General features: G+C 43.6%; 2 protein-coding genes across 5 annotated transcripts in view; both read left to right on the top strand.

Moving 5' to 3' along the window:
- Positions 1–145: 145 nt before the first annotated feature.
- TPRA1 (transmembrane protein adipocyte associated 1) lies at positions 146–13,870 on the top strand. The gene is made up of 10 exons (XM_008925296.3): positions 146–348; positions 501–633; positions 3,292–3,378; positions 4,938–5,010; positions 5,944–6,023; positions 7,152–7,262; positions 7,680–7,740; positions 8,792–8,894; positions 9,519–9,599; positions 10,592–13,870. The coding sequence occupies exons 1-10, from the start codon at positions 158–160 to the stop codon at positions 10,824–10,826; spliced, it is 1,155 nt and encodes a 384-aa protein (XP_008923544.2). The 5' UTR covers positions 146–157; the 3' UTR covers positions 10,827–13,870.
- Positions 13,871–15,896: 2,026 nt separating this feature from the next.
- The window catches only part of CHCHD6 (coiled-coil-helix-coiled-coil-helix domain containing 6), a 109,622-nt gene continuing 98,342 nt past the window's right edge, over positions 15,897–27,176 (top strand). For 3 of the 4 annotated variants that reach the window (XM_018068730.2, XM_018068729.2, XM_018068731.2), the window contains exons 1-4: positions 15,934–16,064; positions 17,656–17,785; positions 18,735–18,789; positions 19,654–19,780. In XM_018068730.2, the coding sequence (XP_017924219.1) occupies positions 15,975–16,064; positions 17,656–17,785; positions 18,735–18,789; positions 19,654–19,780 (402 nt within the window). In that variant the 5' untranslated portion in view covers positions 15,934–15,974. Of the gene's footprint in view, positions 16,065–17,655; positions 17,786–18,734; positions 18,790–19,653; positions 19,781–27,176 lie in introns of all 4 variants that reach the window. The other variant, XM_008925295.3, reaches the window with a different exon arrangement.

Genomic DNA, 27,176 nt, shown 5'->3' with positions numbered 1-27,176 from the left:
GACGATAATTTGCTGTACCAAGCAGGAAGCAGTTGTGCAGGGGCCTAATGTCAAGGATGTGGTTTTTTACCTCTGACTCACAACTGATTTAATGTTGCTTTCTGTCTTTGCTGTGGTTGTCTTACCTGTGTTTGACCTGGACCAGAGGGAAGACAGGATGTTCCAGTCCATGATGTCTGTGATGAGATTCTCCATGTCTGACAACATCACACATTCAACTTCCCCCGTGACAGCACCGGAGAATGTGACAACTCTGTCCCCGATGACAACGCAGGCAGTCAACGACACGAATATCACTGTGCCACACAAGTGCCTGTTGTTGCTCTATGAGGACATTGGGAAGTCCAGGTGAGTCGGAGGAAATGGGAAAACAGTCTGACCCTGGCCTAGGGTAAGGAGCTTTCTTTCTCAGAGTTCAGATGAGAAGGAGCTGGGGCTGGTGCCTTCCCTTCTAGAGGCTGAAGAACAGGAAGAAAACCTATTTTATTTACTTTTTGCAGAGTCCGCTACTGGGATCTTCTGCTCCTGGTTCCCAATGTGCTTTTCTTTATGTTTCTTCTCTGGAAACTGCCCTCTGCCAGGGCCAAAATCCGGGTCACTTCCAGCCCAATCTTCACTACATTCTACATACTAGTGAGTACGATTCTGTGCCTTTGAATTGATGAGTGTTTTTTTTATTACCACTCATGAACAATATCACAAACTAGTGGAGAGAACCTAGACTAGCTCTTGCAGGGATAAAATCTGGTTTTTGTTAAAGGTCTACTACAAGAAGTAGACACAGATTTTTTTTTTTTCACTGTTTGAATTCAGCTTTTAATAGATTGTGGGACCACATCTGCTGGATTGGAGTGGATTTTATTCTCCCATGGTGACTTAATTTTTTCTTGTCCTTTTTTCTTCCTTTGTTACTTTCATGTCTTGGAATCCAGTGTCTTATGCTTATGTCATAAATGCAGCTGAGACCCTACCTGAATGTATTCAAAAGTGTAATTCAGAAGCTTTATCACAGGTGCTTTTTGCCATCCTGGCTTGGCTCAGTGTGCTTGCTCTTCCTCAGTGACTTCAGTACAGGTTGTGAAGTGAATGTGTGTTTGAATTGGGTTAGATGGAGGCATCTTTCTCTAGGTACAGGGACTGGCATGGCAAAACCTAAGAAGCTCAAAACCAAATCTGAGCTAGTAGCCTCAACTGAATCTTTGGTGGGAAGTCTTGTTAGCTCTTTCAGGCCAGAAGTATGGGTACTGGGCTTGTGCACAGTTTTGGATAACCAGGTATACACACAAATGTTTCAACCTTTTAAAAATATTACCAGCCTTTTCCAGTCTGAATTTAAGTCTTCTGTCATGTTTCCAGTAATACACATGGTCAGTAGGAGTTTGTGCCAAAGGCTTTGAAAAGCAAAACTCTTGATAAACCAAAGGGAAGAAAAGAGAACTGACTTAATACTGTTGCCTTTTTAAAAATGAAGTGAGAAACAAAGTGCTGAAACAGCTGGTTGTGTTTTAACCTCAGCCAGCAACTCAGCCCCAGGCAGCTACTCGATCACTCCCCTCTGGTTGGACAGGGGAGAGAATCAGAAGAGTAGAAGTGAGAAGTGGAATTTCATGGGTTGAAATAAAGACAGTTTAATAAGTAAAGCAAATGCCACGTACACAGGGAAAGCAAAACAAGGCATTCATTCACCCCTTCCATGGGCAGGCAGGTGTTCAGCCATGCCCAGGAAAGCTGGGCTCCATCACATGTAATGGTTACTTGGGAAGACAAACACCATTAGTCTGAAAGTCCCTTCCTTCCTCCTTCTTCCTGGCTTTATGTGCTGAACATGATGCCATGTGGTGTGGGATATCCTTGGGGTCAGTTGGGGTCACCTGTCCCAGCTGTCCTCTCTTAACTTCTTGTGCACCCCCAGCCAGCTCGCTGGTGGGGTGGGTTGAGAGGCAGACTCTGTAATTGCTGCTCAGCAGTAGCAAAAACATCCCTGTGTTATCAACACAGTCTCCAGCACGAATCCAAAACGCAGTCCCATACCAGGTACTGGAAAGGCAGTTCACTTTCTCCCAACCAAACCCAGCACACAGTGTGAGAGGAAAATGCTTTCATTCAGTTTGATCTTCTGGAGCATGTTATTGGGAAATGAGGATGGAAGTGTGTTCTGTGAGGATTTCCTTTCGGTTGGCTGTTTGGCATGTCCTGAAGGAATGCTTTCCTGTGAAGTCAGTGATTAATGTTAACAGATTGGGAAGGGTCTCTACCTGCTTAAAGAGGAAACAAAAAGGGTGTGTTCCTCTCCAATGAGTTTTTGCTGCTCTAGAACACCATTATATTCAAGGATCCTTCTTTTTTGTCAGTCTCTTGTCACAGTGTTTTCCACTGCAGGAGGGATTTTTATTGTACTCTTCTTTCATGCCTTTTCCATCCCTCTTCCATTAAGGCAGAGATACTCAGCTGTAGGTAACTTATTGGTCATTTCCATTCTCTAGCCAGCTTAGAATCAGCTTGAACTCTTGGTTCCCTGATAGATTTAACTGTCTTATGTCTGTGTTGTTAGGGTCAGCCTGTGGCTCAGAGAATTTTATCTGGAAAAATCTGATTTTTTTGGAGGATAAGTCTGCACAGCAGAGGGTGGATGTATCCAACTGAGCTTTTAATTGTGTAGTATGACTGGGACAGCACAGGGGTTGGTAAATGAGCCTTGCTGAGCTGTCATGCTTAAATGTTATATGAGGTGACTTGGGTATCTCTGTTGTACAGTGCAGCAGGGTAAGATGTTTTTAAGCTATTGGCTGCAGGTGACCTTTCCTCTGCATTCCTGAGCATTGTCAGTGTGGAGTGAGAGAACTGCAGGTTTTAGTTTGGTCACAGATCTGATGTGTGGTAGCTGGTGTTGAGTGGCTTCTGTTATCTGATGTGATTGATTTAGTCAGACATACCAATCATTTGATCTTGTAATTTGGAGGGATATGTTTTGTATCTTCTTTTTTCTCCTTCCCTGCCCCAGTGGAGTGAAGGGTGGGAAGACTGTAAAGATATGGTTGTAAGGACTGGGTGAGAACAATTCAGAGCTTAGTCTGACAGTTGAGGCAATTTGTTCCTTCCTAAATTCTAAGTCAGCACTCCTATATCTAACAAGTCTGAGGAATCTTTTTCAGGAAATTAACCGTAGTCTCTCCTAGTACACATTATCAGGTTGGAAAGCTGACCTGCAAATGGTATTCCAGAAGGGTTTCTGGTCACTACTGCATATGTACCTTTTGACATGAGCTCGCTTTTGTTATCTTTTTTTTGCAGGTATTTGTGGTGGCTTTAGTTGGTATTGCCCGTGCTGTTGTCTCCATGACTGTGAGTGCCTCTGATGCTGCCACAGTTGCTGACAAGGTAGGTGCAACGCTGACTTTAGAGGCTCTGCTTTGCGCAGTTCTAACCACAGCAATCTGCTCTGGCTTCCCTCTTGTGTGCATACAAGAAGAATGTGGTTTTTTTGCAGTATTCATGGCTATGTGTACTATGGAATCCTGTTCTAATAACTGCACCTAAATCATCACAACATCCAGGGCTGTAAAACAATGGATTTCCTAAAATAGGTGCACAAATAGTGGCAGCCAAAGTTTCCTGTTGCAGGGGTGAAACGATTCTGCTTTGCAAGTGGTAAATATTCAGATACATTAGTGAATAGGCAAGACCTGGTCTTTGTTACTCTTGCGTTATTCAAGTGACTCTTTGAAAATGTTTAATTTTTTTGTATTGAATGCAAGTAAAAGTAAATTCCCTTTTGACACTGACACCTGAATGTCCTTGCAGACGCTGAGCACAGGATGAACCCTTAGCAAACAGGAAATAGCTTTGTATGTGCTGTTACTTTGGAGTCATTTGACTTGTAGGAAAATAGTGCTTAAACCATAAAGCTCTGCAGTTCTTGAACTGTTAGAGAAAGAGGAGCCATCCGCACCGTACAGGTCATTGGCTTTATTCTCTGGGGTCTCTGTGATTCTCTCGCTTTTCCCTTTAATGTTATCTGTCAAAGCATTGTGAAGTGCTGCTTGTGGTAAGTGGCTGGATGTTTGTAGCATTTCCATTCACCTCCATTGAACAGATGTAGGTCCAGGACTTGAATAATGAAGAAGAGGTGGGAAAGTGCTTTTTCTTCAGCTCTGGTGCTGCTGATAAGTGCACCTTGCTGGGAAGCAAGACACATACTCTGTCAGTTTTTCCTGTAAACATGTGTTTTGTCCTGTCCATTGTGTGTTCTCACATATATATACAGACACAGTGTATTTGCTGAGATTAGAAGTGTCTCATCAAATGCCTCTTAAAATATTATGTATCTTCAAGAGAGAGTACTGTTCAGCATTCAGAGGAAAAGGATTAACAAGCCAGAATCTGCATTCTTGTTCTAGATTTGACACTGATTTATTGCATGACTCCCTGGAAAGTTGCCTCACCTGCTGTTTTATTAGTCTTGTTTCACCAAATAAAACATGAGACTGCAAATAACAAGGTGGAAAAGGAGGGATAGGATTGAATATGCTTTAGGTTTAAGATTTAGTAGCTTTTCAAGAGGAAGAATACAGAGTTTGTCCAGGCATATTTGCTACTTTAAGAACTTCTGAGGTCGTCATGGGTTTGTGCTCCTTGGGAGCACAGCAGAAAGAACACATCTGAGACAAGTGACAGATCCTCAGCTGGGGCAAACTGTGGTCACTTCCTCTCTCTGTTGACTTGCTCTTTGCTTGCTCCCACCCAAGTGTTCTGTTTCACAGGCATGAACAGGACTTGCAACAAGCATGTGATCAGTATCCCTACAAAGCATGAGGAGGGCTTGTGGAAGTGACCTGCTCCATTCAGAGGCTACCATCCCTTGGAGTTTTGCTGTATTAACTTCTAAATGGTTCCTGGCTCCATCTAACCATGTTTGTCTGGTTTCTGTTATCCATCAGATCCTGTGGGAGATCACAAGGTTCTTCCTTCTGGCGATTGAGCTGAGTGTGGTGATTCTAGGCCTTGCCTTTGGTACGTGTCAGGAGGTTTTTGAGTGCTTTGAATGTTTTCTATTCCCTTTCTTTCCACAGAGGCTGCATCTATAAGTTCATGGAGATGCTGATTCTATAAAGCAAAGAAACTTTAGAATAAATACAAAGGACAGAGTGGGGAGTTTTAGTTAGAAGTGGTTGAGAGCCTGATTATATCTACAGATCTATGGCTTGTGTGATTGAAAGATTTATATGTGCTTTGTTTGTCCTGCATGCATATGCTGAGAGAGTGCATAGCTTAGGTAAATAAGTCTTATGCCAAGATCAACAGTCTGATCTTTACTTCAACCACATTTTAGTTAAGATGGTTCCTTTGGGGTCCCATCTATCCCCTCTATTGCATCCTTGGTTGGTTTGATTCCATCCTGGCTTCATTCAAATGCTTTAACTGTACCTGCAATCTGTAATTCTACTTCTTTCAGTTGTGCAACTAAAAATGCCTCTTCCTGTGCATCAGAGGTAGAGGAGAGGGATTGGAATGTGGGTTACTGCCAGTGGGACACCTGAGCAGTAACTTTTTCATCTTTTGAGGAACTTCTGGAGTTTACCTGCTCCAGCATATTCGAGTTAGAGAAATCTAACTCAGACTCCCATCAACTCTTTTTCCTGAGAAGAAGCTTTACAATATCTCAGTGTATACTGTAGTCATTCTTGAATTTTTTTTTTCTAACCCCAGCAAAAAGACTTAGTCCTTTTCTCTATATTATTGTGGACAGGAGGAAAGCAAGTTAAAATCTCTTGTTTTATAAATATTATTTAGTCTGTAAAAGGCTCAACTCTCCAAACAGGGTTAAGTGAACTTTTACCTTCCCTTGAAGGCTTCTGCAAATACAAGTATTGGTTCTGAAAAAAACCTGATTTTAACCAGTGTTGGGGTTACATCCTGAGTCACTTCTGTACTCCTTAATTACAGGTCACCTGGAGAGCAAGTCAAGTGTGAAACGTGTACTGGCAATCACTACTGTGCTGTCTCTGGCATATTCTGTCACCCAGGTGAGTATGTTGGAGCAGAAGGATTAGTCTTTGCAAAAGAGGGGACTTTCCTTGAAGAGTAAGCAGTTAAGTGTGTGACTCCTATCTGGAAGTGGCAGCTTTGCTCTCTGGATGAGGTTTTGGAGGAAAATGGCATGCTTGTGGCAATGTATAAGCAGATGGTATCTGCTTGTCCTCTTTACTGCGTGAATAGTTCAGCCAAGGTGAAGAAATAAGATGAGGTTTAGATGGATTGCCTTGTTTAGTGAACCTTGGAACAGGAGTGAGGTTTTCCACATCTGAGCCACAAGTTGTGAATCTGCCCTCAAGGGCCATGAAAACTAGATGGAGGAACCTGAGGTGTGCTTGCCAGGTAAGGGCACTGCAGTAGCCTCTTGTCTGCTGACTCTTTGAGAGCTGAGAGCTCTTGCTACTCTTCAAACTAGCAGCTGGCTTGCTAGCTCAGTCTATTAGTCATGTCTTCATGTGTCTGAACAATGCAATCTGTGTCTGGGTTTATTCTCCTCCCTTTGGCAGTGGTCAGCCCTGTGTCCCTATGCTTGGGGTAGCCCCAGAATAACACACAGATCTTTGTTCTGTGACGAGGCTCTTGCCTGCACAGGCCGTGAGCTGATCATTACCACATGATAAAGCTGGAGGAGCCTCATTAAATATCAAGTGTTCGAGCTATATCTGGGTTCAGTAGTGCTTACAAGCACTTTTCACTCTCTGAGTGGTGGCTTCTATTCATGCCATTTTCAGAAATTTAGGTGAGTGAGACAGTATCCTTTCCCAAGTTGTCTGTGTTCTGGATATTTCAACAGAAGGGTCTACTCTCAAGATAGAAATGGAGCTCTCAGCCTATTTCAGACGGACAACTGCTTGCAGCCCCCATCCACTCAGTCTCCTGGAATGTCATTGATACCAGTTTCCTTCAGATGCAGATTCTTGCCATTTCCCCCCCCTCACTTCTTGTCTTCAGTTTCTTCCTCTTCTGTGTGAGCTTAACTTGGTCTAAGCTGGGCAATGGTTGGGTCCTGGGGGGCAGACCAGCTGTTGTCTGAACTTCTTTAAACAGTGTCCCTTGTCCAGACATGCATTTCAGTGAAGATACTGTAACAGAATCATTTGGTGCCACTTCTCTCCTAGGGCACCCTGGAAATCCTGTACCCTGATGCCCACCTCTCAGCAGAAGACTTCAACATCTATGGCCATGGAGGGAGACACTTTTGGCTTGCCAGCTCCTGTTTCTTCTTTCTGGTACTGGGAATGTGTTATGCACTGTGACAGCTGCTTTGTGTTTTCTAAATGGAGCAAGGAGGGTGATTTGTGTACAGTAATGCCCTGCTCCCCCTCCTGCCTCATACAGCGCAGCATTGATGCTTCTCATGTGGTAGGAAAGCTGAGGCAATAAAGTGCAGTGAGAGTGCTATAAGCTGGGGCAGCTAAATTACAGCTTAGATGTTCTTCCCTCCCTTGTTTGTCAGTGACCAGCAGTTTTGTGCTGATAAGGGTGAGCTGTGGGGCCTTCACATCTGCATGGGGTTAAATATCAGGGGGTTTGTGCCTCTGCCCCGAGACATCTAGGGAGTGCGTGATACCATAGACCATCCCTGCAAAGATTGCTGAGTTCAGTTGCCAAACAGCCTTGGAACTGTTAGTTCTTTGTCTCAACAGGTCTATTCCTTGGTGGTGATTCTTCCAAAAACTCCTCTGAAAGACCGGATTTCTTTGCCCTGTAAGTAACTGTAGCGTTTTCCATAGTATAGATAGAGACAGTGCCAGGATAAAGGATAGGTGGGAGTAAAAGGTTCCTGTATGTGTTTGTGCTGCAGATGCATTCCACTGTCTCAGGGTACAGATAACGTAGCAAAGGACCGATAACTTATCCCTGGAAAAAATAGTATGTTGTGCCTTCTGGAGAGCAGAGTAAGAGCAATTACACTGCAACTTCAATAGCTAAACAATTACATTAAGAAAACAAGACCTACTGCTCAGTTAATGATACATGTGTAATGTAAATATATAATCTTCTGAGAGACCTAAGAAAGGACTTCTTAATAACAGCTTCCTTTGAAATGCATACATGATATTAAAGTGTGCATGCTGGTCATTCCCTGGGAAGGAAAGGCTCAATGGGAGCTACTCAATAATCTTTATCTGGGCTTTTACTTTATTATGATGCTTCTTTTTTTTTTTCCCTTTTGTTATGGTTGCAGAGTATCTGCAATCCTTGAACAGAGCTGTTAGTAAGGTGTTTGCATTGAGCTCTTCTCTCTCTAACTAGTCTTGGCATCTATGTGTGGGTACCCTGAGGGAGGGGGTATGTATGGCACAGGCACAGGTTCTGGGCCTGATCTACCTAGTGTCCAGAATGCCCTGCTGCTCCTGCTGGGGTCTCCTGAGCAATTTTATTAGTGTTTTGTGTTGGAAGGGCACAGTTTCTGACTCAGCTGGGTTTTTTTGTTTGTTTTTCTTGCATTTAATTATGTGACTGACACTGGTTCCAGATGCTTGCCAATTAAATCTTTGCATGTGTTGCCATAACCGTATGTTTTCAAAACCCATCTTATGAGTGTATAGACGTGCAGGAGGCTATGGTTTAGTCCACTAAACCACCATCAATCCTGCTGGCACGGGACAGGGAAATACAGTCTTAATTCTTCAGGAGTTCTTAAAGAGACAAGGTGGTGAGATGCTTGTGTTGGGTTTGGCATCTCCGTCAAACAGATTTGCATTGGGCTGGTGTTTGGGGTTGAGCTTCATCTGTGTCCATGTCTTTCCCACAGCCCGGAAGAGTTTTTATATTTATGCTACCATCCTGGCACTGCTGAACCTGGTGCAGGGCCTGGGCAGTGCCCTCCTCTGTGTGGATATCATAGAAGGACTGTGGTATGTATGTTGGGGGAGGAGGTCTGCATCCCTGTATCTTGTGTTGCTTTTGAGTGTCCTTCAGCACTGCCTCTCCCAAGAAAACAAAGCTGTGCTGTGTTCCGAAGAAGGAATAAACCTGTTGGTTCTGTTTTGTGCCAAATCACCTTAAGTGGTCAGGAAACTCAGAGTGGAGAGGTTGTGGAGCTTCATGTACTGCAGTGGTCTCGAGGTAATGAGTGAGAGTAATAGCTTATATCCACTGATGTCTGGCCATTGGCTCACATTTAATAGGTAATAAGGGAGGAAATAGTCTGTTTGCTAGAAATATGGAGACACCCTTATTCATACCTGGGGTCTTGTTCTTGCAGGGATCAGTGTCATGTCTGCAGGTCAAAATTGGGAGCTCTTGGTCAGGCCTTGGGTTTTGTCATGGTTCCCTCTGAGTGTATAGGAGCAGTGACAGATTCTGATGACAATATCTGATACTTTGCATCAGTTTAAATTTGTTTAGCACAAGACTTTTTATGTTCTCTGGACACTCTAGAGGGAAATTGGATCATTCTGGGGGAATGTGGCTGGTGTTAGCCAGCTGTATTATGCTTGAATGCTAAATCCCTTCATGTTCCCTTTTGCTGTTGACAGCTGTGTTGATGCTACCACGTTCCTTTACTTCAGCTTTTTTGCACCTCTCATCTATGTGGCATTCCTGAAAGGCTTCTTTGGGTAAGTAACCAGGAACAGGAGTTTAGAGGGTGTATACTGTCATTTAATTGTTTTGCACACAAGTTTTCTCCATCTGTACAACAATAAAGACAGCAACTACAATGCCAGTTGGAGAAGCAGTTTTAATTTCTACCCTTGAAGATTTCTGAGGATCACTTCTTCAGCCTTGGCATCCCCTGTAGTACGAAGTTTTTCTGCTGAAGTTGGTAGCTGAATGGTTAGTGACAGATTAAGTCCTGGAAGGTTAAATGGTCTTCCGGTTGGGTTTTGGGATAGTTTTGTAGAAAGGATCTGGGGGCCAGGTAGCTCTTTGACTGCAAGGTCTCTGTGATGGGCCCGAGAATCACCAGTGGGAAGCCCTGGGAAGGGCGATTCCTGGGCCGGGGTTGCCGCCTTGTGGCCACTCACGGGAAATGCACCTTGGTCAGAAAACCCGAGTGGTTTAGCGCAGGCTTGTCCATAAGCACGAAACAGCAGGCTTTAAAAATTACTGAGAACGGAAAGTACTTTTAAAATTTAAAAATGAACCTCTACTTCCTTTTGAAATTAGAAGGGAACACTGTCTGGAGTTAGAGGTAGAAACTGGTGATCCACAGTGTTTGTATTTTGGTTTTCCTGTTGTGCACAGATGGAACTTGAGGTGGCCTCCTATTCTGACTCCTTTTAGTGTCAGTAGCCAAGCTGCTGTTGAGTCCAGTAGTGTTTGAATGCTTTTGCCCTCAGTAATTGAAAACTCCCAAAGATGAGGACACTTTTCCCACAGCAGAGTCAGAATTCTGCCATTTTTATTTCACTTAGGTCTTCATCCAAAGCTTTGTTTAGCAGTACTCTATGGCAGTTACTCTGCCATAAATATCTATGCTGAAAGCTCATGTGAGGAGTGTTTAGGGTCTGAATGCCCAATTTCTTAATGCTGCTGAATTTCAGTTAAGGATAGGTGGCTTTGATACCACGTTGCTTAAACATGCATTTTAAATCTTTAATCACTCCAGGTCTGAACCGAAGATCCTTTTCTCCTACAAATGTCAGGTGGATGAACCTGAGGATGTGGATGTGCACCTACCCCACCCTTATGCTGTTGCCAAGAAGGAAGGAATGGATTCTGCGTTCTACTCAAGCACTCAGATTGACACCACAGCCTACCTGGATGATGTGGCCTCCATGCCATACCACGTGGGCAGCATCAACAGCATAGACAGTGACCGCTGGAAAGCCATCAATGCCTGAGGCAGGGCACCTGCTTCACATGATTGTCTCATTCCTTTCCTTCCAAACTCCCTGATACCACAGCTGTCCACTGGAAATCTGTCCTTGGCTATCTGCCATGGCTTTTTTCTTTTCCTTAGGATTTCCAAAACCTATTGTGGAACTAAGTTGGCAGCCCAAAACCTTTTGGAAAGAACATTTTCTCTTGCTACCTGAGAACAGTTTTGTTCATACTCCTGTAAACATTGAACTCCCCTGATCCTCTGTGTTCCAGATGTGAATGTGATTCAGAAGACAGCCCTGGCTGGCACCTCTTCCTTTTCAGTGACTGAAAGCACTTGTCTGCCAATAAGGGGGATGTTGTTTAGGGATGAGGGTGTTGATTTGACTGCTGTATTGTACATATATAGAAAGAGTTTGATGGTTGAAACCAAAGATGGTCTTCCTGGGCTTTTTCAGGCAGCATGACTGCCTGTGTCCTGCCATAATGCAACAGCACAGGTGATGATAGCAGTGTCTGAAGAGGGAAACTGATCCCTGGGGCTCATCCCTGGTTGCAGCTAACGCTGGTGAAAATCGTGAATTGAAGTTGCTAGTGGTTAAAAGGAGTGTTCTGAGTGCGTGGGCAAAAAGAGGTATGAAGAGGAATGAACTGTTCCCTGTGCCTGGGGAGCATTTGGGGGAGGCTGGTAGCTCACAGCATGGATGTGAAGTGACTGAACAGTAGGGAGACAGAAGGACAGACAGTGCTGCTGTCTAGCTGAGCTGAAGGAGCTGTGAAACAGTCTGTGGAGGCTGTAGTGCTGTGCATTTGAGCTCACAGGAAAATCTAAGTAACAACATTGAGCCAGGGCTGAGTCTCAAGAATAAAACCTGTGACGTAAGTGCATTTGTACCCTGCTTCATGGCTCTGGCAGGGGCCTGGAGATTGCTAGGAAGGAGGAAGCTGACTCTGCAGATGAAGGCTCTAGAGATGTTCAGGTGCTTGAGGCAGAGCAGAAGCCCATGATGAGTCCGAGCTGTCAGTATTTAGTGACTAGAAACTCTCAAACACCTTAGGTGTGCTAGAATCGAACTGGCTGGTGTGCTATGGTGGGAGACAAGTGGGAGGTGGATATGTTTCTTTGGGACTGTCCTCTGATGTTGCTGTTCAGATCCCCAGATTTTTGCTGATCTGAGAAAGTTTTATGGCTTAATATGTTGAAAATACTTATATGCATGTGGAAAGCAGTTAATTTAAAGACGGTTTTTGAACTTCTTATTAACCTCTTCCATGCTGGAAAAGGGACTATCATCTGAGCTGTCTGGCATGCAGTTTCAAGACATGGTGTGTTGCAATGCAGGGATTGTTCATCTGAAAGCTGCATCAGTTTGGTTTCTGGGACATACTGTGTATGAAGATGTGTATTCTCTGGTTTTGGAGGTGCTTTCCTACTTGAGTCCTCTAGGTAGGTGGAGATCTGCTATAAGCAATAGCAACTTTTCTCTAGAGGTGGAAGAAAGAGGGAATTTGAAATACTGGGGACCGTGTGAATCTCTTGCCCCAACTTACTGCTGTTTATGAAGAATATTGAGGTGAGAGTTGCTGGGAAATTGTCATGCAGGGTGCAGCATGGAGGTGTTAGTTTGGATCATGAGCAGGTAGAGGAAAGCATTTGCTACCAAGTGTTCCCACCATAGGGAAAGAAAACATGGGTAAGAACAAGAAGTTCATATTGGTTGCTAAAACTATGCAGGCCCTTTCCTTATCTTATTTTGTTAATGAGCAATGCAGCCTCTCTGTCTGCCTGTGGACTTTGCCCTGCAGGCCTCTAAGTAGCACTAGCACCTTGAAAACAAACAATGCTTCCCCCACACACTTTTTTGTTTTATTTTATTTTTGATGAAAAAAGGCTTCCATTTGTCTGTGTGTGAGAGTGGAGTTGTCTCCTGTAGGTCACAGCCTTTCACGTTTCCCTTCCATGCAATTACTGGGTAAGGGCTGGACAAACAACTGGCCAAGTCAGCCCTTGCCATGTTAGAGAAGTGTTCCAGGCTCCTCTGTCACTGCTGTCAGTTGGCCTGAGCCACGCTGGACTGCTTGCTCTGAAAGGGATGGATGACATGGTGCCTGAATTGTCCTACTGCTGCTTTACAACACTAATTCCAAGCTGCTGTTCCTTTGAAAGGGTGGGGAAACCTGTAAAGCTTCCCTGGAGTTGGTGGGCCTTGGACAGAGCTAAGAGATCTGAAGGTCTCAAAGCAGTTGGGAAACAAAGGAGCAATGGCTTTTTCATCCCAAGGAGTTTTTGCTGACTTTCAGCATCCTGTCTGAGAGGACTTATCTGCCCTCCTTGGCGATGTGATATGAAAGCAGGTTATGAATTTGTTGTTTTACCAGCTGACTTCAGTGCTGAAGGATCACCTGTGCTGGTGGTCTACACACCCATCCTGTCCTTTGCTGGCAGGACTTCAGTATTTCTAGAGTGTCCCATATTCTGCTGCTGAGGAGTTTCTGCACTAGGTCATGGACTGACCTTCCCCCTGTTGTATATTTATGTATATATAATGCTTTGGGCCATTTTCAAAGTTCTTGAGCAGAAGAGTGTTATGTGTGTGTGTGGGGGGGTGGTAAAAAGAGAGAAAATATAGAATAAATGTATATTTTTGTTTGTAAAATAAAATTAAGTTTGGCATAATTGGTCATACTTTATTTCTGAAATGAGACGTATTGTGGAGAAAAAATAACTTGCGGATTTAAAAAAAAAAATCCTGAACAAATATTGCAGATAATAATGGAATAACATGATGTCCTTTTGTCAGAGATGGATTTTTTTTTCTTGGAAGGCTATTATTAGGCCAGATGATGACTGTGCAGAGGGTGGTCTCCAGATTTAAGTAACTGTCAGTGAAACCTTTGACTCCTCGGTAACTAGGTGTTGCTGTTCCTGGGCATGTCTAGCACTGGGACCTTTGCTATAGGATATTTTTCTCTGTTGCTTGGGTGAAGCCTTATGTAGAAGTTGGAAATGACTCTTGCTTATTTCTTATTCTAGGCTTTGAAATAAACCCTGTGTGTCAGGACATTTTCTGGCTGCTGGGAGAATGTGATTCTGTGGTTTCATGACAGCTGAGTAACAGCTCGGTGTGCTGGCAGGGGTCAGTACCCCTCAGGTTCTCTTTGATGGCCAGGTGAGCTTCATCTCTGCCTTGGGATTGGGTCATGCCTTTGTGCAATAAGACCTTTTGGAGCTCCTTCCAGGCTCCCTGGAGAAAGCTGTGGGAGAGCTGCCTTAGGAGGTGCTACTGTTGGAGTTAACTTGGATGGGATCCTCTGCTCCTGTGCAGGTGGAAAGTGTTTGTTATTGTTACAGTACAGCTCCTCTGCCATTATCACGGCTGCTTCCATGTCAGTGTCCCACAGCTCATGGGCCCTGCTGGGCATCCTTGGGCTCTTGGAAATCGCAGGAAGGCATGGCTGCAGGTGTGATGTGCAGTTTTGTTTGCCTTTGCCTACTCTCCCTCCTGGATCTTTGCCACCTGGCTGGAGTTACACCTGAAAAGGGCCTAAGGAAGGGTGACAGGGTGACAAGTCGTGGAAAGACTTCTGGAGGAGTAATTACTGGTTAAAAACTCACCAGCCTGGAAGAGCAGTGGTGCAGGTCTGTGAAACCCTGAGAGGACAGAGGAGGTGAATAAGGAATGACTGCTTTTCCGGTACAAAAGCTGAGTGCCATCAAGTGGAGTGAGCAGGTGGCAGACAAGAGATGAACAGGAGGCAGGTGAGTGTGTTCTGGGAGGGAGCTTTAGCCAGACCTTTGCTCTTCACTGGCTGTGTGTGGTGCTTCTGTTGTGCAAACAGCTGACACAGTGCCCTTGAATCAAGAAGTCGAGCAATGGGCCGAGTCCTCAGCACACAAGGTACTGCACAAATAACACAAACATCCCCTGCTTCCAGGAATGTGCTCTAGAAGAGGCTTGGATATCTTGGGGGGTAGAGTCCCACCTACTCCCTTAATGCTGGCCAGAGTCCTGTGCTGAGGCAAAGGTGTGGTTGCTACATCAACTGCAGTGAAGAATAACCATTAAACAGTTAAAACTGCTGCCATGCACTACTAGGGAGTAGATAAGTAGTGTGCAGAGTAGATAAGTAGTGTGTTGATGCCAAAGCTTTGTTGACTGGTCTGTATTTCTGGGAATGCAGAAAGCTTGTCTGAAAAAGGTGCTCCAAAGCTGTTATTTCTTGTTCCAGCTGCTTGTATTTTACATTATCTCCTTGTTCTTTTGGTTTAGGCTGGGGATTGGCCATGCCTGGCCACAGGGACTATTGGCAATGGCCTGACCTTTGCAGGATCCACACATGAGCCTGTCACAGCAGGTAGCAGCACAGTCGGTAGGTCTTGCTGGAACAGGGTGGCTGTAAGGAGCAGAGGTGAATTCTGCCTCCAGAGCAGCCTCTGATGAGAGGTTCTAGACTGTAATTCTGGTTTTTCACCAGAGAAACCTGAGGTAAGATGTGGTGGTGAGCTCCCTTGAGGGCTTTGGAGAGAAACAGCATGTGTGGAGGTGGATGAGGGATTCCTGGTGTGGTGAGGGGGGGATACCCTCCCCTGGCTGTGTTGGGGGATGCTTTGTTCCAGTGCCGCCGAGGGGGAATTGCCTTGGACACCTACGGGGGCTCATCAGCCCGTGACCCCTCCCCGATGGGTGACATCCGCGTGGTTCCTCAGTCATGGAGCTAGGAGATAACCCAGGAAGGGGCGAAGCTTATCTTCCATGTGGCTACACGTGGTCTGGTTCCCATCCTCCCATAATTTGGACCCAGTAAAGAAACCCCGCGTGTTGGCCGTGTGGCAGTAGAAGTTTCACGGGACGGTTTGATGCCGTGTTCACTCCAAGGGCGGTGCAGAGGGCGGGCACAGCGGGATGGGAACTGGAATCCCCGCGATCCCGAGAGCGCGCTGCTTCCCTGCGCTTCACCCTGCGCCGGGCGGGCCGCCCGTCTCCGGCACGGACTACAACTCCAGCGTGCACCGCGCGTGGCCCGCCAGCACCGCGGCGCGCCATTGGCCGCTCCGCGGCCGCCGCCAATGGAGCGCGGGGATGTGGCAGGCGGCGCCGGGGGCAGAGTCGCTCCTGGGCAAGCCGGTGCGAGCGCGGCGCGGCGGGGAGAGGAGACGCCCGGGCGGGATGGGCGGCAGCGAGAGCAGCCACGGCGGCAGGAGGGTCACCTTCGGTCTGGACGAGCGGGACCAAGTCCGGGTGCTGCAGGGCATCAGGGTGAGGCGACCCGGGCCGGGTGATGGAGGGCAGGGAGGTGGGATGGGGAGGGTCTGTCCGCGGGGTCAAGGGAGCAGGTGCAGGGCTGGGAGGGACGAGCGGGGGAAACCAGCAAGGAGGAGGCGAGGAAAACCTTGGAAGGCTGGATGAGTAGAAAGTTGGAGAGGTGATGGGCCGACTGGAGAGTGGTGGGGTAGAGGGCTGGGGGCCTGGGCATGGCTGTTGAGCGAGGACACCCCCGCCCTTCACCTCCCCTTCCCAACTCCGCTCTCAGCCCTCTTTCCCTTCTCGCAGTTCAATGACCCCGTTTTGTCCCTGCCTTGTGCTTTGCAAGCAGTTTGATGCTAAAGATGCTGCCCGGCTCTGAGGGCATCCGAGAGGACACAGCTCTACCCTTGTAATGGTACCAAGAGCCTTGGCAGAGCAGCGCTGGCTGAACAGGCAGGAAGATGGGAGACTGTAGGAATATGGAGGTGTTTCTGGGAGGGACAGCGGGAAGCTGCTTCTTGAACTTTGAGCGGAAATTGACATGTATGTGTTGTGGAAACAGACCCGCGAGAGCGGTGGTGATATCATTGAGGAATGTTTCCTTTCCCCATTAAGACTTTTCTTTGGTTACTTGGGTGTTTGTTTTTTTTTAATACTGACATAATTTTCACTGCTGTTGTTCTTGATGCTTTTATGTGTTTTTCCCCTAAGGTCTGCCTGAAATGAACTTGCAAAATGTGTTTTGCTCTGGCTACTTATTTTTTATCCCATTTTGACTAATCACTTGACTAAAGTTAGCTAAGAGTGTGCTTATTTCCTTGTTAAAGTGTTTGATGGAGGTAAAGTTGTCTTTGCCTGATTTTTCTTTATAGGATATAGGTAGGGATTTGTGCCTTTAAAATCAGGCATTGGGCATGATAACAATGTAGAATGAAGATGTTAAAAATGCTGTTAAGGTGGATAGCAGTAGCATAGCTGAAAATATGTCTTCTACTGTGACCAGCCTAGTGAGGGAGGCAGCCCCATTTCTTTGTGTTCTGGAGCCAGAGCCTTTGCACTTGGAAGAAGGAAGGGGTCAGTCATAACAATGACAGAATTGACAGAAAACTTCCAAGTCAACTTTTCTTTCTTTTTCATGCATTTGAACCCAAGTCAGTGAATGAGAATGAAGTTGAAATTGCAAAAATGTTTGCAGCCTTACGTGAGTGGGAGGGCTGTGCAGCTATTCTCTACCATATAGCTTGCACTTCTTCTGCCATGCTTAGCTGGGTTAGCAAGCATGGGGGAGGAGGAAGAAAGATGGATGGACTTACAACCTATTTAGTTCCTTTCCTTCTATTTCTGGTAAATTTGTCCCTGTGCACAGGGTTGACTTGTTCAGTGGTTCTTTCTACCTTCGATAGTATTTGTGGAAGATTGTCATTGCCAAGTCTTTAGGGTCAGGCAGTAGATTGGAGGTTTTATCACGTACTGATAGGGTTTGTTCTTTACAAATGCAATACTTTTGTAGTAGCCTGGAAACTAACAAAGAGGAAGTGTTCACAGTAAAATGTACACCAACAGCTGACCTGGTTAACATCTTACCCACCTGTGTATGTTTCAGCTCACTGAAGATGTAGTGAACCGAATGAAAGAATCTTCTCAAAGTAAAAGGGACAGCCAGAGATCTCCCCGTGCATCCAATGGCACAGCTCCATCTTCACTGGCTGCAGAAGGGAAACCCAAATCTGCAGGTACTGTTGGGTCAGTTGACTGTTTGGACACACCTCTCAGTAGTGCTGCCACTGCGTGTTACAGAGTATGCCTGTGTTTTTCAGTACTATCTCATTATGAGAGGAGCTTTTTGGTTGGCCTGTATCACGCTGTAAACTCTTCTAGGATTTCAGATGAACAGGCAATAAGCAAGGCAGAAGTTTATCTTTCGTTCCTGGTAAGCTGCCTTGTCTTCTTTGGATGCGCTGCATGCACCAGGAGTGTACTGTGGATGGGTGGGGGAAATGCTGCTTTTTATTCTTTGGAGAGAAACTGATAGGGAAGAGTAGTCTGTCATAAGTACAGCTGGCTAAGTGGATGATGAGAACTTGGTTTCTGAATTTGTCTTTCTTTACAGGTCAGGAAACTATTTGATTTCTATTGGTTCTCAAATATACTTTGTTGATATATATTAACAGGGTGGATTTGTTTAAGGCATCCAGAGTAACATGCAGTTAGAGAACCTGGCCTTTGCTGTTAGGGATTTGTTTGCTGTAAGCCTACATCTTTCCTGAATGTAGATTAGCTTTATGGACGGCCTGAACTCCATCAGATAATTTCATCTCCACTTGTGGGATCCCTTGTAATTACATGGAAAGCAGGAGGTCAAGGGGAAGACTTAATGGAACTAGAGGAAGGAAATGGAAAGTAGGACTAAAAGCATGCTTGTGTTTCAGTGTATATCAGGGTTTGAGGAGTTAACATCCTTACCTAAAAGTTTCTGTAGCACATCTTGTTCAGTGTACCTGGTTGAAGATGATGCTGTTGGTGTCTCTGTTTCATAAATTCAAACTCTTATCCATCAAACTTAATTTTTCTTGACTTTTTTTTCTATTGATGGACAATATTAAATTCTCTTAAAATAATTTATCATGTGATGAAGGATTGTTTTGTACTGTAGTAGTCACAGATTTCTGGTCTTCTTTATAGGAATCCATCCACCAATGTCAAGTGACTCTGCTGCAGAGCAGGAACTGTACAGGAGGTGAGGTGAAGTTTTGAAAAAGACAATAGTTTAGCTCCTTTTGGAATATCTATGTGCATACATATGTGGTTTATTCAGTCTGAGCACGATGAGCGTATGTTTGACAGCAGCTGAACACGAGCCAGTGGGTGCCCAGGTGGCCAAGAAGGCCAATTCCTGACTTGTACCAGAAATAGTGTGACCAGCAGGACCAGGGCAGTGATTGTCCCCTGCACTCGGCACTGGTGAGGCCACACCTTAAATCGTGGATTCAGTTTTGGGCCCTACATGACAAGACACACATTGAGGTGCTGGAGTATGTCCAGAGAAGGGCAACAGAGCTGGAGAAGAGGCTGGAGCACAGGTTTGATGAGGACGAGCTGTGGGGGCTCAGCCTGGAGAAAAGGAGGGTTGGGGAGACCTTATTGCTCTCTACACCTATCTGAAAGGAGATTGTAGCCAGGTGGACTTCATTCTCTCCTCCCAGGTAACAAGTGACAGGATGAAAGGAAACGTCCATTGTTGTATGTCTCTTGATCTTTTCCAATGCAGCATGTATTTGTCTAGCTAGCTACTTCCTATTCTCACTGTTTTCAGGTCATAATGAAGTACTTAATAGATCTAAATATAACTGAAGTGTAAGTTCACATGGTGCTATGTCTACTGTTGGTGCCAAAGTTTAACGTCACTGGAGTTGCAGGTCATGTTTAAAGTTTGTTAGGCTTTTGAATTCCTGCTGATAATAGAGGGATTGTGAGCAGACTTTGTGCCAAATAGATTATGGATTTGTGTTTTGGCTCTGGGCAGGGGCAGTCCATGTTAAGCCATGACCTTGTTGCCAGAAGTCTTTTGATCACCTTCTCTCTGCCTTTGGTGTTCACACAGGTATGAGCAAGAACAGGCTCTGGTCCAAGAGGAGTTGCTCCGTCTGGCCAAAAGAGAAAGGGAAGCAGCCAGTGAGGCCAGAGAAAGGAACAGTGTTAATGAGGAGAAGCAGAGAACAGCCCAGCTGGTGAGTAACAAAGCCCCCGCTCTGTTTCTGTGCAGGACAGGCTAAAATACCTCTTCTTGCGGGGATTCATTTAATATCACTTGTGTGATGAGCTTAGAAACTTTGATTTAGGCTGAAACACTCCTCACCCCCACTCATCACTTAATGTCTGGCTCACAGTGTAGCTGCAGGCTCCATTTGCAGTGTGTCATGCAGTGCTGCTAAGGCCAGACTTGCAGGGGAAGGCACAAGCAATGGCTGTGCTGGGGACAGCTTGACCTGTGGCAGGGAGTGTGGTGTGTGGATATGGCCTCTAGCTAGTGAGAACTCTTTTGAACTCTCAAGTGTATGAAGTTAATGTTTCGATATATACAACATCACATTCTGCTGACCTGATGTATCCTGAGACTTTGGTCTGTTTTTTCTAGAGTATAATTGAGCATGTACACAAATTAATAAAAAGTAATAATGTCTTCTTTTGTCCAGGTCTTTTATGGGGCTGGTAACAGAAGAACTGTTATAAAACTGTTATAAAACTGTCAAGTATTGTAACATTTTGAAGAAGGTCTAAGATTGATTTTTAGAGACCAGGAAGCATAAACCCTTTTTGTGCTCACTCAAACCAATTTGTTCTTGCCTAGCAGGCAGACTTACTTTTGGAGACTTCTTGCTGCAACCTTTACTACTAGTTAGTCACCTTGATATTGCTGAGATGACCTATTGGCTTGTTGTCATAGCAGTGCTGGAGGCAGAAGTACAGTGAAGTACATTTGGATTGTCATTGGTACTTAATATTGACATCATACTATTTCATATTGCTTTCTTCTGCATGCTAGCATTACTATGGCAATGGTGTACAGCCTGTAAAGTCTTAGTGGAACTGTACAGAGTCTTAGTGAAACTGCCCCTTTTTCCTACCCTGCAGTGGTATGAGGAGTTGGAGTGTGAGTTCAAACTGCCTGTTCATTTAGAATGTGATGTTGAGAACTAGACTAAGAGTAATTCACCTTGCCTGGTACATACTGAAAGGATGGTTTAGGAGAGGACAGAGTGGAGTGGTGATGGTCTTTGTTGTTGTTCTTCCGTGCTACTGATCTGTAGCTTTATCAGTCTGTGCTTGATTTAAATGAGGAATGCTTCTATGAGCATGTTTTTTCTGTATGTTGAATGCTAATAGGCATGACTTACCCAGGCATATGGCTTGGCTGTGAAGCATTTTGAAGCTATAATATAAGGGTAGTTTGAGGACTGAATAAATAAAATTTATATAAAAATGGTCACAGTAGTTCAAAGAAAAGATCTTTACAGCTATAGCCCATCTCTGATAGTGATCCCTAGAAGCTGTGTATGGAGAGCATGAGAATAGAGCAAGTGTGTAGCTGTATTGCTCTAGGAATAAAGCTTGTGAGTAGCCGTGTCATAGGAAATTTCCTCTTGTATCCTGACCTTGTATCCAGATTGTATCCTCACCATGGGATGTTGCATCATTGCTGAGCTTTGGAGGAGTGGTGTCTGAGGCAGGTGACTGCAGACCATTAGAAGGAGAATATTCTCTTTATGAATGTAATTAACTGGCTTCTGTAAGAGCAAGGGGAAGAAGCTGGTGGATTTATTGTCCAATCTGAAGATGTGGCCAGGCTCAAAGTAGAGCCCTGCCTTCCACCAGTGAGATGTAGAGTAATCCTGGAGAAATGTGACTAAGAGTCAAGTGATATTTGTGAAGTGTAAAGATGGCACCTCTAAAGTGAGTTGGGACCTAACTGCTTACATACAAAAGCTGTTGTATTATCTGAATTAGCTTTTAATTCTGCAGTGTTGCATACCCAGATACTGCATACTTGATGCTCTGCAAAAATCTGATCAGGCTCCCCTTGTGATAAATAGTTACCATGGTGTGTGTTAGCCCAGAACATGGTGCAAGAATGAGAAACTGTTAAATTTCATTGCTCTTTAACTATCTCTCGATCAGTCATAAATTTAAGATCCTTAAAAAATGGAGTTGTCTGGTCTGTCCTTGCAAAGATGAGGTCAAAGCTATTGTCTGTCAGCTTCTAAGTGGGAACTGTTTTGGCCAGACCTTTAAATTATTGAGATCCCTATCAGACTTGCTTTATCTCATCTATGGTTTCCTTTTGGGCATGGTTACCTTATTGTATTGACTCAGTTATACTCAAATCATATCTGTCCTTTGTCTTCCAGTATTGTTACCTTCCTTTATTAGGAACAGGGCTTGAGTGTTTCTTCTTGTTCTTTTTTTTTTAGCCCCAGTATATGGGGCAAATACTGGGTGTGAGCTGCTTGTCATCTCTTCTGTGTCAGTCTTCTCTTTCAGGTAGAGAAGATAGTGTTGAAACTCAAAATACCTAATGGTAGTCCAGGTGCAGATGGCACTGGAAATTACCTGCTTACATTTATAAGGGAAAAACTTTCAGGGTTGTTTTTATTGTTGTTGTGGCCTACTATGGAAGCCAGAGAAAAATGAGGCAATTCCCATGAAAGAAATAAGGAATAATTTGCTTCTAGCAGCACTTAATTTAGTAAAAATTGAGAATCATGCTGTGTATAATTAAAAAGTTTTGTTTTCTTATTTTTTTTTTTAATATTTGCAGTAAGATCTTGAGCTGCCCTGTGCCTTTAACATATCAATAGTTTGGTAATTAGCAGCCCCCTCTTGTACTGTTGTCTCCAGCAGTACTGGAACATTTTCTTTTAATGTTACCACTTGTAGACCATAAATCCAAGTATGATAGCTGTATTTTGAAATGATTTCATTTTGGTTGTGCTGAACATTGCTTGTCATTTAATCTGTTCTTTATGATTTTCACTCACTGACTTTTATTATTAGCAATATTGCTGTGAAGCACTTCAGTCTTTTTATATATTGCACATTGCTGAAGAGAGCGTCGATTAGAATTAACCTTTGATGGGGATCTTGCTGACAGCTGCTGGGGCCAGTTAGTTACTCTGTTGTTTATGGGGCAGGGTACAGATTAAAACTCATTATTATTTTCCTGTGGTTTGTGTGTTTTTGGTCATTTTTTCTCCTTGAAGTGGTGCACTGGTTTCAAGAGGGATTTAGGGTTAAGTACCTGGGTCCTGTTCTACATTTTTTGTCTTGATCTTTCTGTTTCTTTTAATGACTTTGAACAAGGTACTTACCTTCTAGATGCCTTAGGTTTTGAGTAAAACTCCTTAAAGCTTTATTTTAAGAGGCAAACCAGCTCTTTAAGTAATAGTGCAACATTTACTTTCCTCTTTGACTGAATATGGCTTTTTGATTAACCCTGGAGGCTGGCTCAAACGGAAATAATCTTCTAAGCTGCTGCAGAAGAACTCTTCCCCAATTTGTATTAGAGATAAAATGTTTTGTTTGTTTGTACAGCACTGCAGGATGATGGTGCTGACTGGACTCTGAATAATTTAATGCTGTGGGTACTTACTACACAACAAGGATTATATGTATGGTACTTCAGAGCAAGGCCCAGGGTGTTCAACTAATGCTGGTGGCGTGCCTTAAGTCTCATGTGAAATACCCAAGAATTAATACAGCTATCTTTAAATCCTTTTCTATTTCTAGCATGAGGAACTTGCAAAGTTGTTAGAGTCAAGTTATTTAACTGCTTCACTATATTGTGAATAATTTCACCGTTCCCCTATACCAGAAGTCTTCCCTTTTTCCATTCCAATTAATCAAAATGTCTTCTCTTAACTTCACAGTTCTTTTACGTTTCTATTTTTTTTTATTCCTTCTTACTGACAAAGGAAACTTTGCAAGCAAAGCTGCTCTTTTTCCTCCTCTCTGCTTTTATAATCTCTGAAGGCTGTGCAGCATATGCATCAGGAGCCTCTTGGAGCCAGTGACTCCCTGCCTGATGGTTTTCAGTGAAACCTTTGAGACAAATCAATGTGGAATGGGAATGGATAAAAGCAGAGGCTGGGGGGGGAAATAAACGCGATTAAGCGAAGACATCTCATTACTACTCTAGAAAGGGAGGATTATAAGTTATAAAATAGGAGGATCTCATTTAGGGGCCATGTGCACTTGTGTTATCAGGACAGAGGGAGAGCAAATAGAATAAATGAAATTAATACTTTGAAAAGAAGCATTACCCGGATTTGAGAATTGAACTAATATGATTTGTGCAAAACCCTGAAGTTCTTATCTCCCCATTTAATACCCCTAGGATAATGGCTTTGTCAGAGTTATTGACCAAAAGTCGTCATCTTCCTTCTCACTTTGAAAGAATGAATTCAGAAATGGGGTGACAGTAGGACAAAGTTTGCACCATGAGACCAGACTGACAGGCACTGGTTGCTGCATGACTGGGCACAGAATTCCTAAATTACTGGGAAAGTTTCTCCATCTGTCCATGATGGAGGGCTTACTATTCCCAATGTTTCTGATCATGCCCTGCTCACTGGCTTGCTGGATGGCAACCTTTGCTTTCTTGTGGTTCCAGCATTGCACTGTTGTGACTGTGCAGGCTCAGAATATAGGCATGGATTTGGGTTTGTTTCTGGTTGCTCCAGTAGCTGATTGTAATTGGTCATTTTGGTAATTTTGGTATTAGATGGGGAGTGATCAGGTGGAGTTGTGTTTTCTTTTTCGTTCTGTAGGGGTGGAGGAATGATCCAATTGGCCCATTTGTGGAAAATTTCCTTTATATTTCCTTTTAGCCAATCTTGAGGGTTTTTTTCTGTGAATTTGCTACTTTTGATCAGTATCAGCTGCAGATGCAGCTGAGCTGGTACTGAAGATGGTTTTAGAAACGGTGCTGAACGTGATTTAGTTTGTTAAGGCTTTCATTTACTTTGTGATAAGCTGGGGATCAGCTTCATCCTGGCTGATTAGCCATAGGTAAGCATCTCTAGATTACCTGGGGTTTTGTTGTGTGTAATCTCCTATCATTGTGACAAGCTGGAGTGGTCGGATGAGGTCCAGCAGTAGCACAGTGTTTGTTGGAACTGTGATAGTGTGAGGCCATCAGTGAAGTGACACTGCTGCTTTTGAGGTCAGGCCACTGTTGTCAAAACTTGCCATTTTTAGCTCCCTGTTTATTTGAGTTGATGTAATGAAAGGTATTGTCTCTGTGAGCTTTGCATTATGGTTTGCAAACTGCTCACATCAGGGACAGTTTATTTGGTCCCATGGGCTCTGCAGCTGAAATGCAGCACACATTGAGCTGAACCCTTCTCTTTGTGAAGTTACAGAATCACAGAATTTGTAAAGCTATGTATAGGAAATAGGTTGGTTCTGGGAGGAGACGTTGCTAATGCAAATCTTAGGGTTTAGTGTTTGCTGGCTCTTTAATTTCTGTAAATATTTCTTGATTAAAGTTTTTTATGGGTGAGACAGAAAACATTGATTTAAATTGAAAAGTATGGAGGCCTGTTTTAAATAATAATGCAAAATGAGGTAAAAGCCCATTAAGTTATCTTGCTCCCAAGTTCAATTTTCATTGATATTACAGTGATTAGCAACAAGTATCTACATCTGTTTGCCAAAGAAAATGTACCTTTTTTTTTTCTGATTAATTTTTGTTTTCTTAGAAAATGAGCGGTGCATTTAGTTATTAGAGGCTTCATTCCTGCCTGCAGTTTTGGGGGCAGGACCTCTGGATGAACGTGGTTCCCTGCAGTTTGGCTCTTTGCAGAGCATTCGTGTGCTGTGTGTCCAACACCCAGACCTGCCCTCAGTGCTTGCAGAACCAGGTGGGGTCCTGACTGGGTTAGCAGGAGGTGCAGGATCTTTGCCTGGAAGTTGTCTTTGATTGCTCTCTCTGACTGAATAAGGCTGCCTTTTAAATATGTTGATACAAATGGAAACATGTATTTTTAGGTTTGATCCGTAATGAAATGTTGCAAGCTATTGACAAGGGGATTTAAATAGCTTCAGTCTTGGTTCTTTGTATCCCTCTCATTCTTGCCTTGAGAGCTTGAGATATTTTCCTAGACTTTCTCCTGAAACAAGTGTGTTGTGTGGAGACTTGTTAGTGGTCTGTTATTATCTAGTCTTGGGCCAGAACATCCCCCTTTTCCCCACAATTGGGTTCATCTTTGTCTGCTGCCCTCTACTATAAAAGGGAGTATATTTTTGCAGTGAAAGAATTATGTTTTTTTTTTCAATTAAACCATTAAACATTTAAGGGATCCCTATGGAAAATAATCTTTGAGTATTAAATAGTGGACTCTGGAAAGGTTTGCATTAAATTTAAGCTTGGTGTAGTGAGGATCTACATGTCTTCTACCTCCAGCAAGCTAATAACTTCTGATCTCTGGAGCATCAGTGAGGTCTAAATTTAACTAAAGCAATTTTGGAGAATGTGCACTACAATAAAGGCAGAAAGTGAAAACACAGCCAACCCAAAAGAAAACCTCCTCTTCTCTTGAGGGAAGGCAAAGGTGTTATCTGACTGTGGGTAAGATGCTGTGTATGTACTGCATATTTTCCTGCTACTGCTGCTATGATTTGTCAGACATTTATAGCATTTTTTTAACAACTTCCAATTTCTACAGCTAGTCTTTTATCTCCTGACTGAAGGTTAATTTGTGTTTGGAGAGTTTTTGCAGATTTCAGCAGCTGATGGTCGTCTGAGCTTCTCGTTTTTGTAGTCTCTTGGGCTAAGGGACCTTATCACAAGCTTGGCCTCTTTTTAAATCCTACAGCTGCAACAAATTGAAGTTGTCTGTGGTGCTACCTACTTCCCCTGTCTTGTCTTCAACTCTCCTGTGCCTGTATTTCACACTTTTTTTTTTTTTTTGTCTACTGAGTTCATATACCCCACAGAAACTTGTTCAAGATTCCTTTGTTCTGACTTAGGGTTACTATAAAGCTATTTCATTGTTTAAGAAGTAAAAGATAAGGTTACCTTTCCTTTTCCTCTGTCTATAACTACAAAATATTCAATTAATAAAGAAATAAGAAATAATATGTTGATATTTTTCCATGAATGGTTCAGTAAAGCTTGTACTGCATCTTTTTGTTTTACTGCCAAACTATTGTGGAGTAGTAGAATTCTGCTCTAATTTGTAGCTAATTTGTGGGGTATAAGCAACAGAGACTTGGTAATGCACCAGGATGTTTCAGTAGGCTTTCCTTTCCTATGAGACAGTACTAGTCAAATGGGATATGCTTTGTGGTATCAGATTGTCATAGGTATAAAGATTTGAGAGTTTTGGAAGAACATAGTTCCTACCAACTTGGTTAAATTGGATTTTTGGATTATGAATTTGCTTTGAGTATTTGGAATAATATATATATTTAATTTAGTATTTTTTGCTAGCTTTACAGTAGTCATTGTATTCTATCTAAAAACTGACATTGTTTGAATCTTGAGTCAGTGATCCTTGATCACTGAAAATTCCCTTGATGTTTCTGACTAGAAAGAGTTGCCTTTTTTTTTTTTTTTTTTTTTTT

The sequence above is a fragment of the Manacus vitellinus genome, unplaced genomic scaffold, assembly GCF_001715985.3.
Source record: "Manacus vitellinus isolate BGI_N305 unplaced genomic scaffold, ASM171598v3 scaffold_14_pilon, whole genome shotgun sequence".
NCBI lineage: Eukaryota > Metazoa > Chordata > Aves > Passeriformes > Pipridae > Manacus > Manacus vitellinus.
This window is presented reverse-complemented; position numbering and strand designations above follow the sequence as displayed.

Excerpts from the sequence above, each read along its gene's own strand:
- TPRA1 (XM_008925296.3), top strand. The coding sequence starts at position 158 with ATGTTCCAGTCCATGATGTCTGTGATGAGATTCTCCATGTCTGACAAC. Across the intron at positions 634-3,291 it reads TCACTACATTCTACATACTA|GTATTTGTGGTGGCTTTAGT; the intron begins GTGAGTACGATT and ends TTTTTTTTGCAG. Across the intron at positions 7,741-8,791 it reads AGACCGGATTTCTTTGCCCT|CCCGGAAGAGTTTTTATATT; the intron begins GTAAGTAACTGT and ends TCTTTCCCACAG.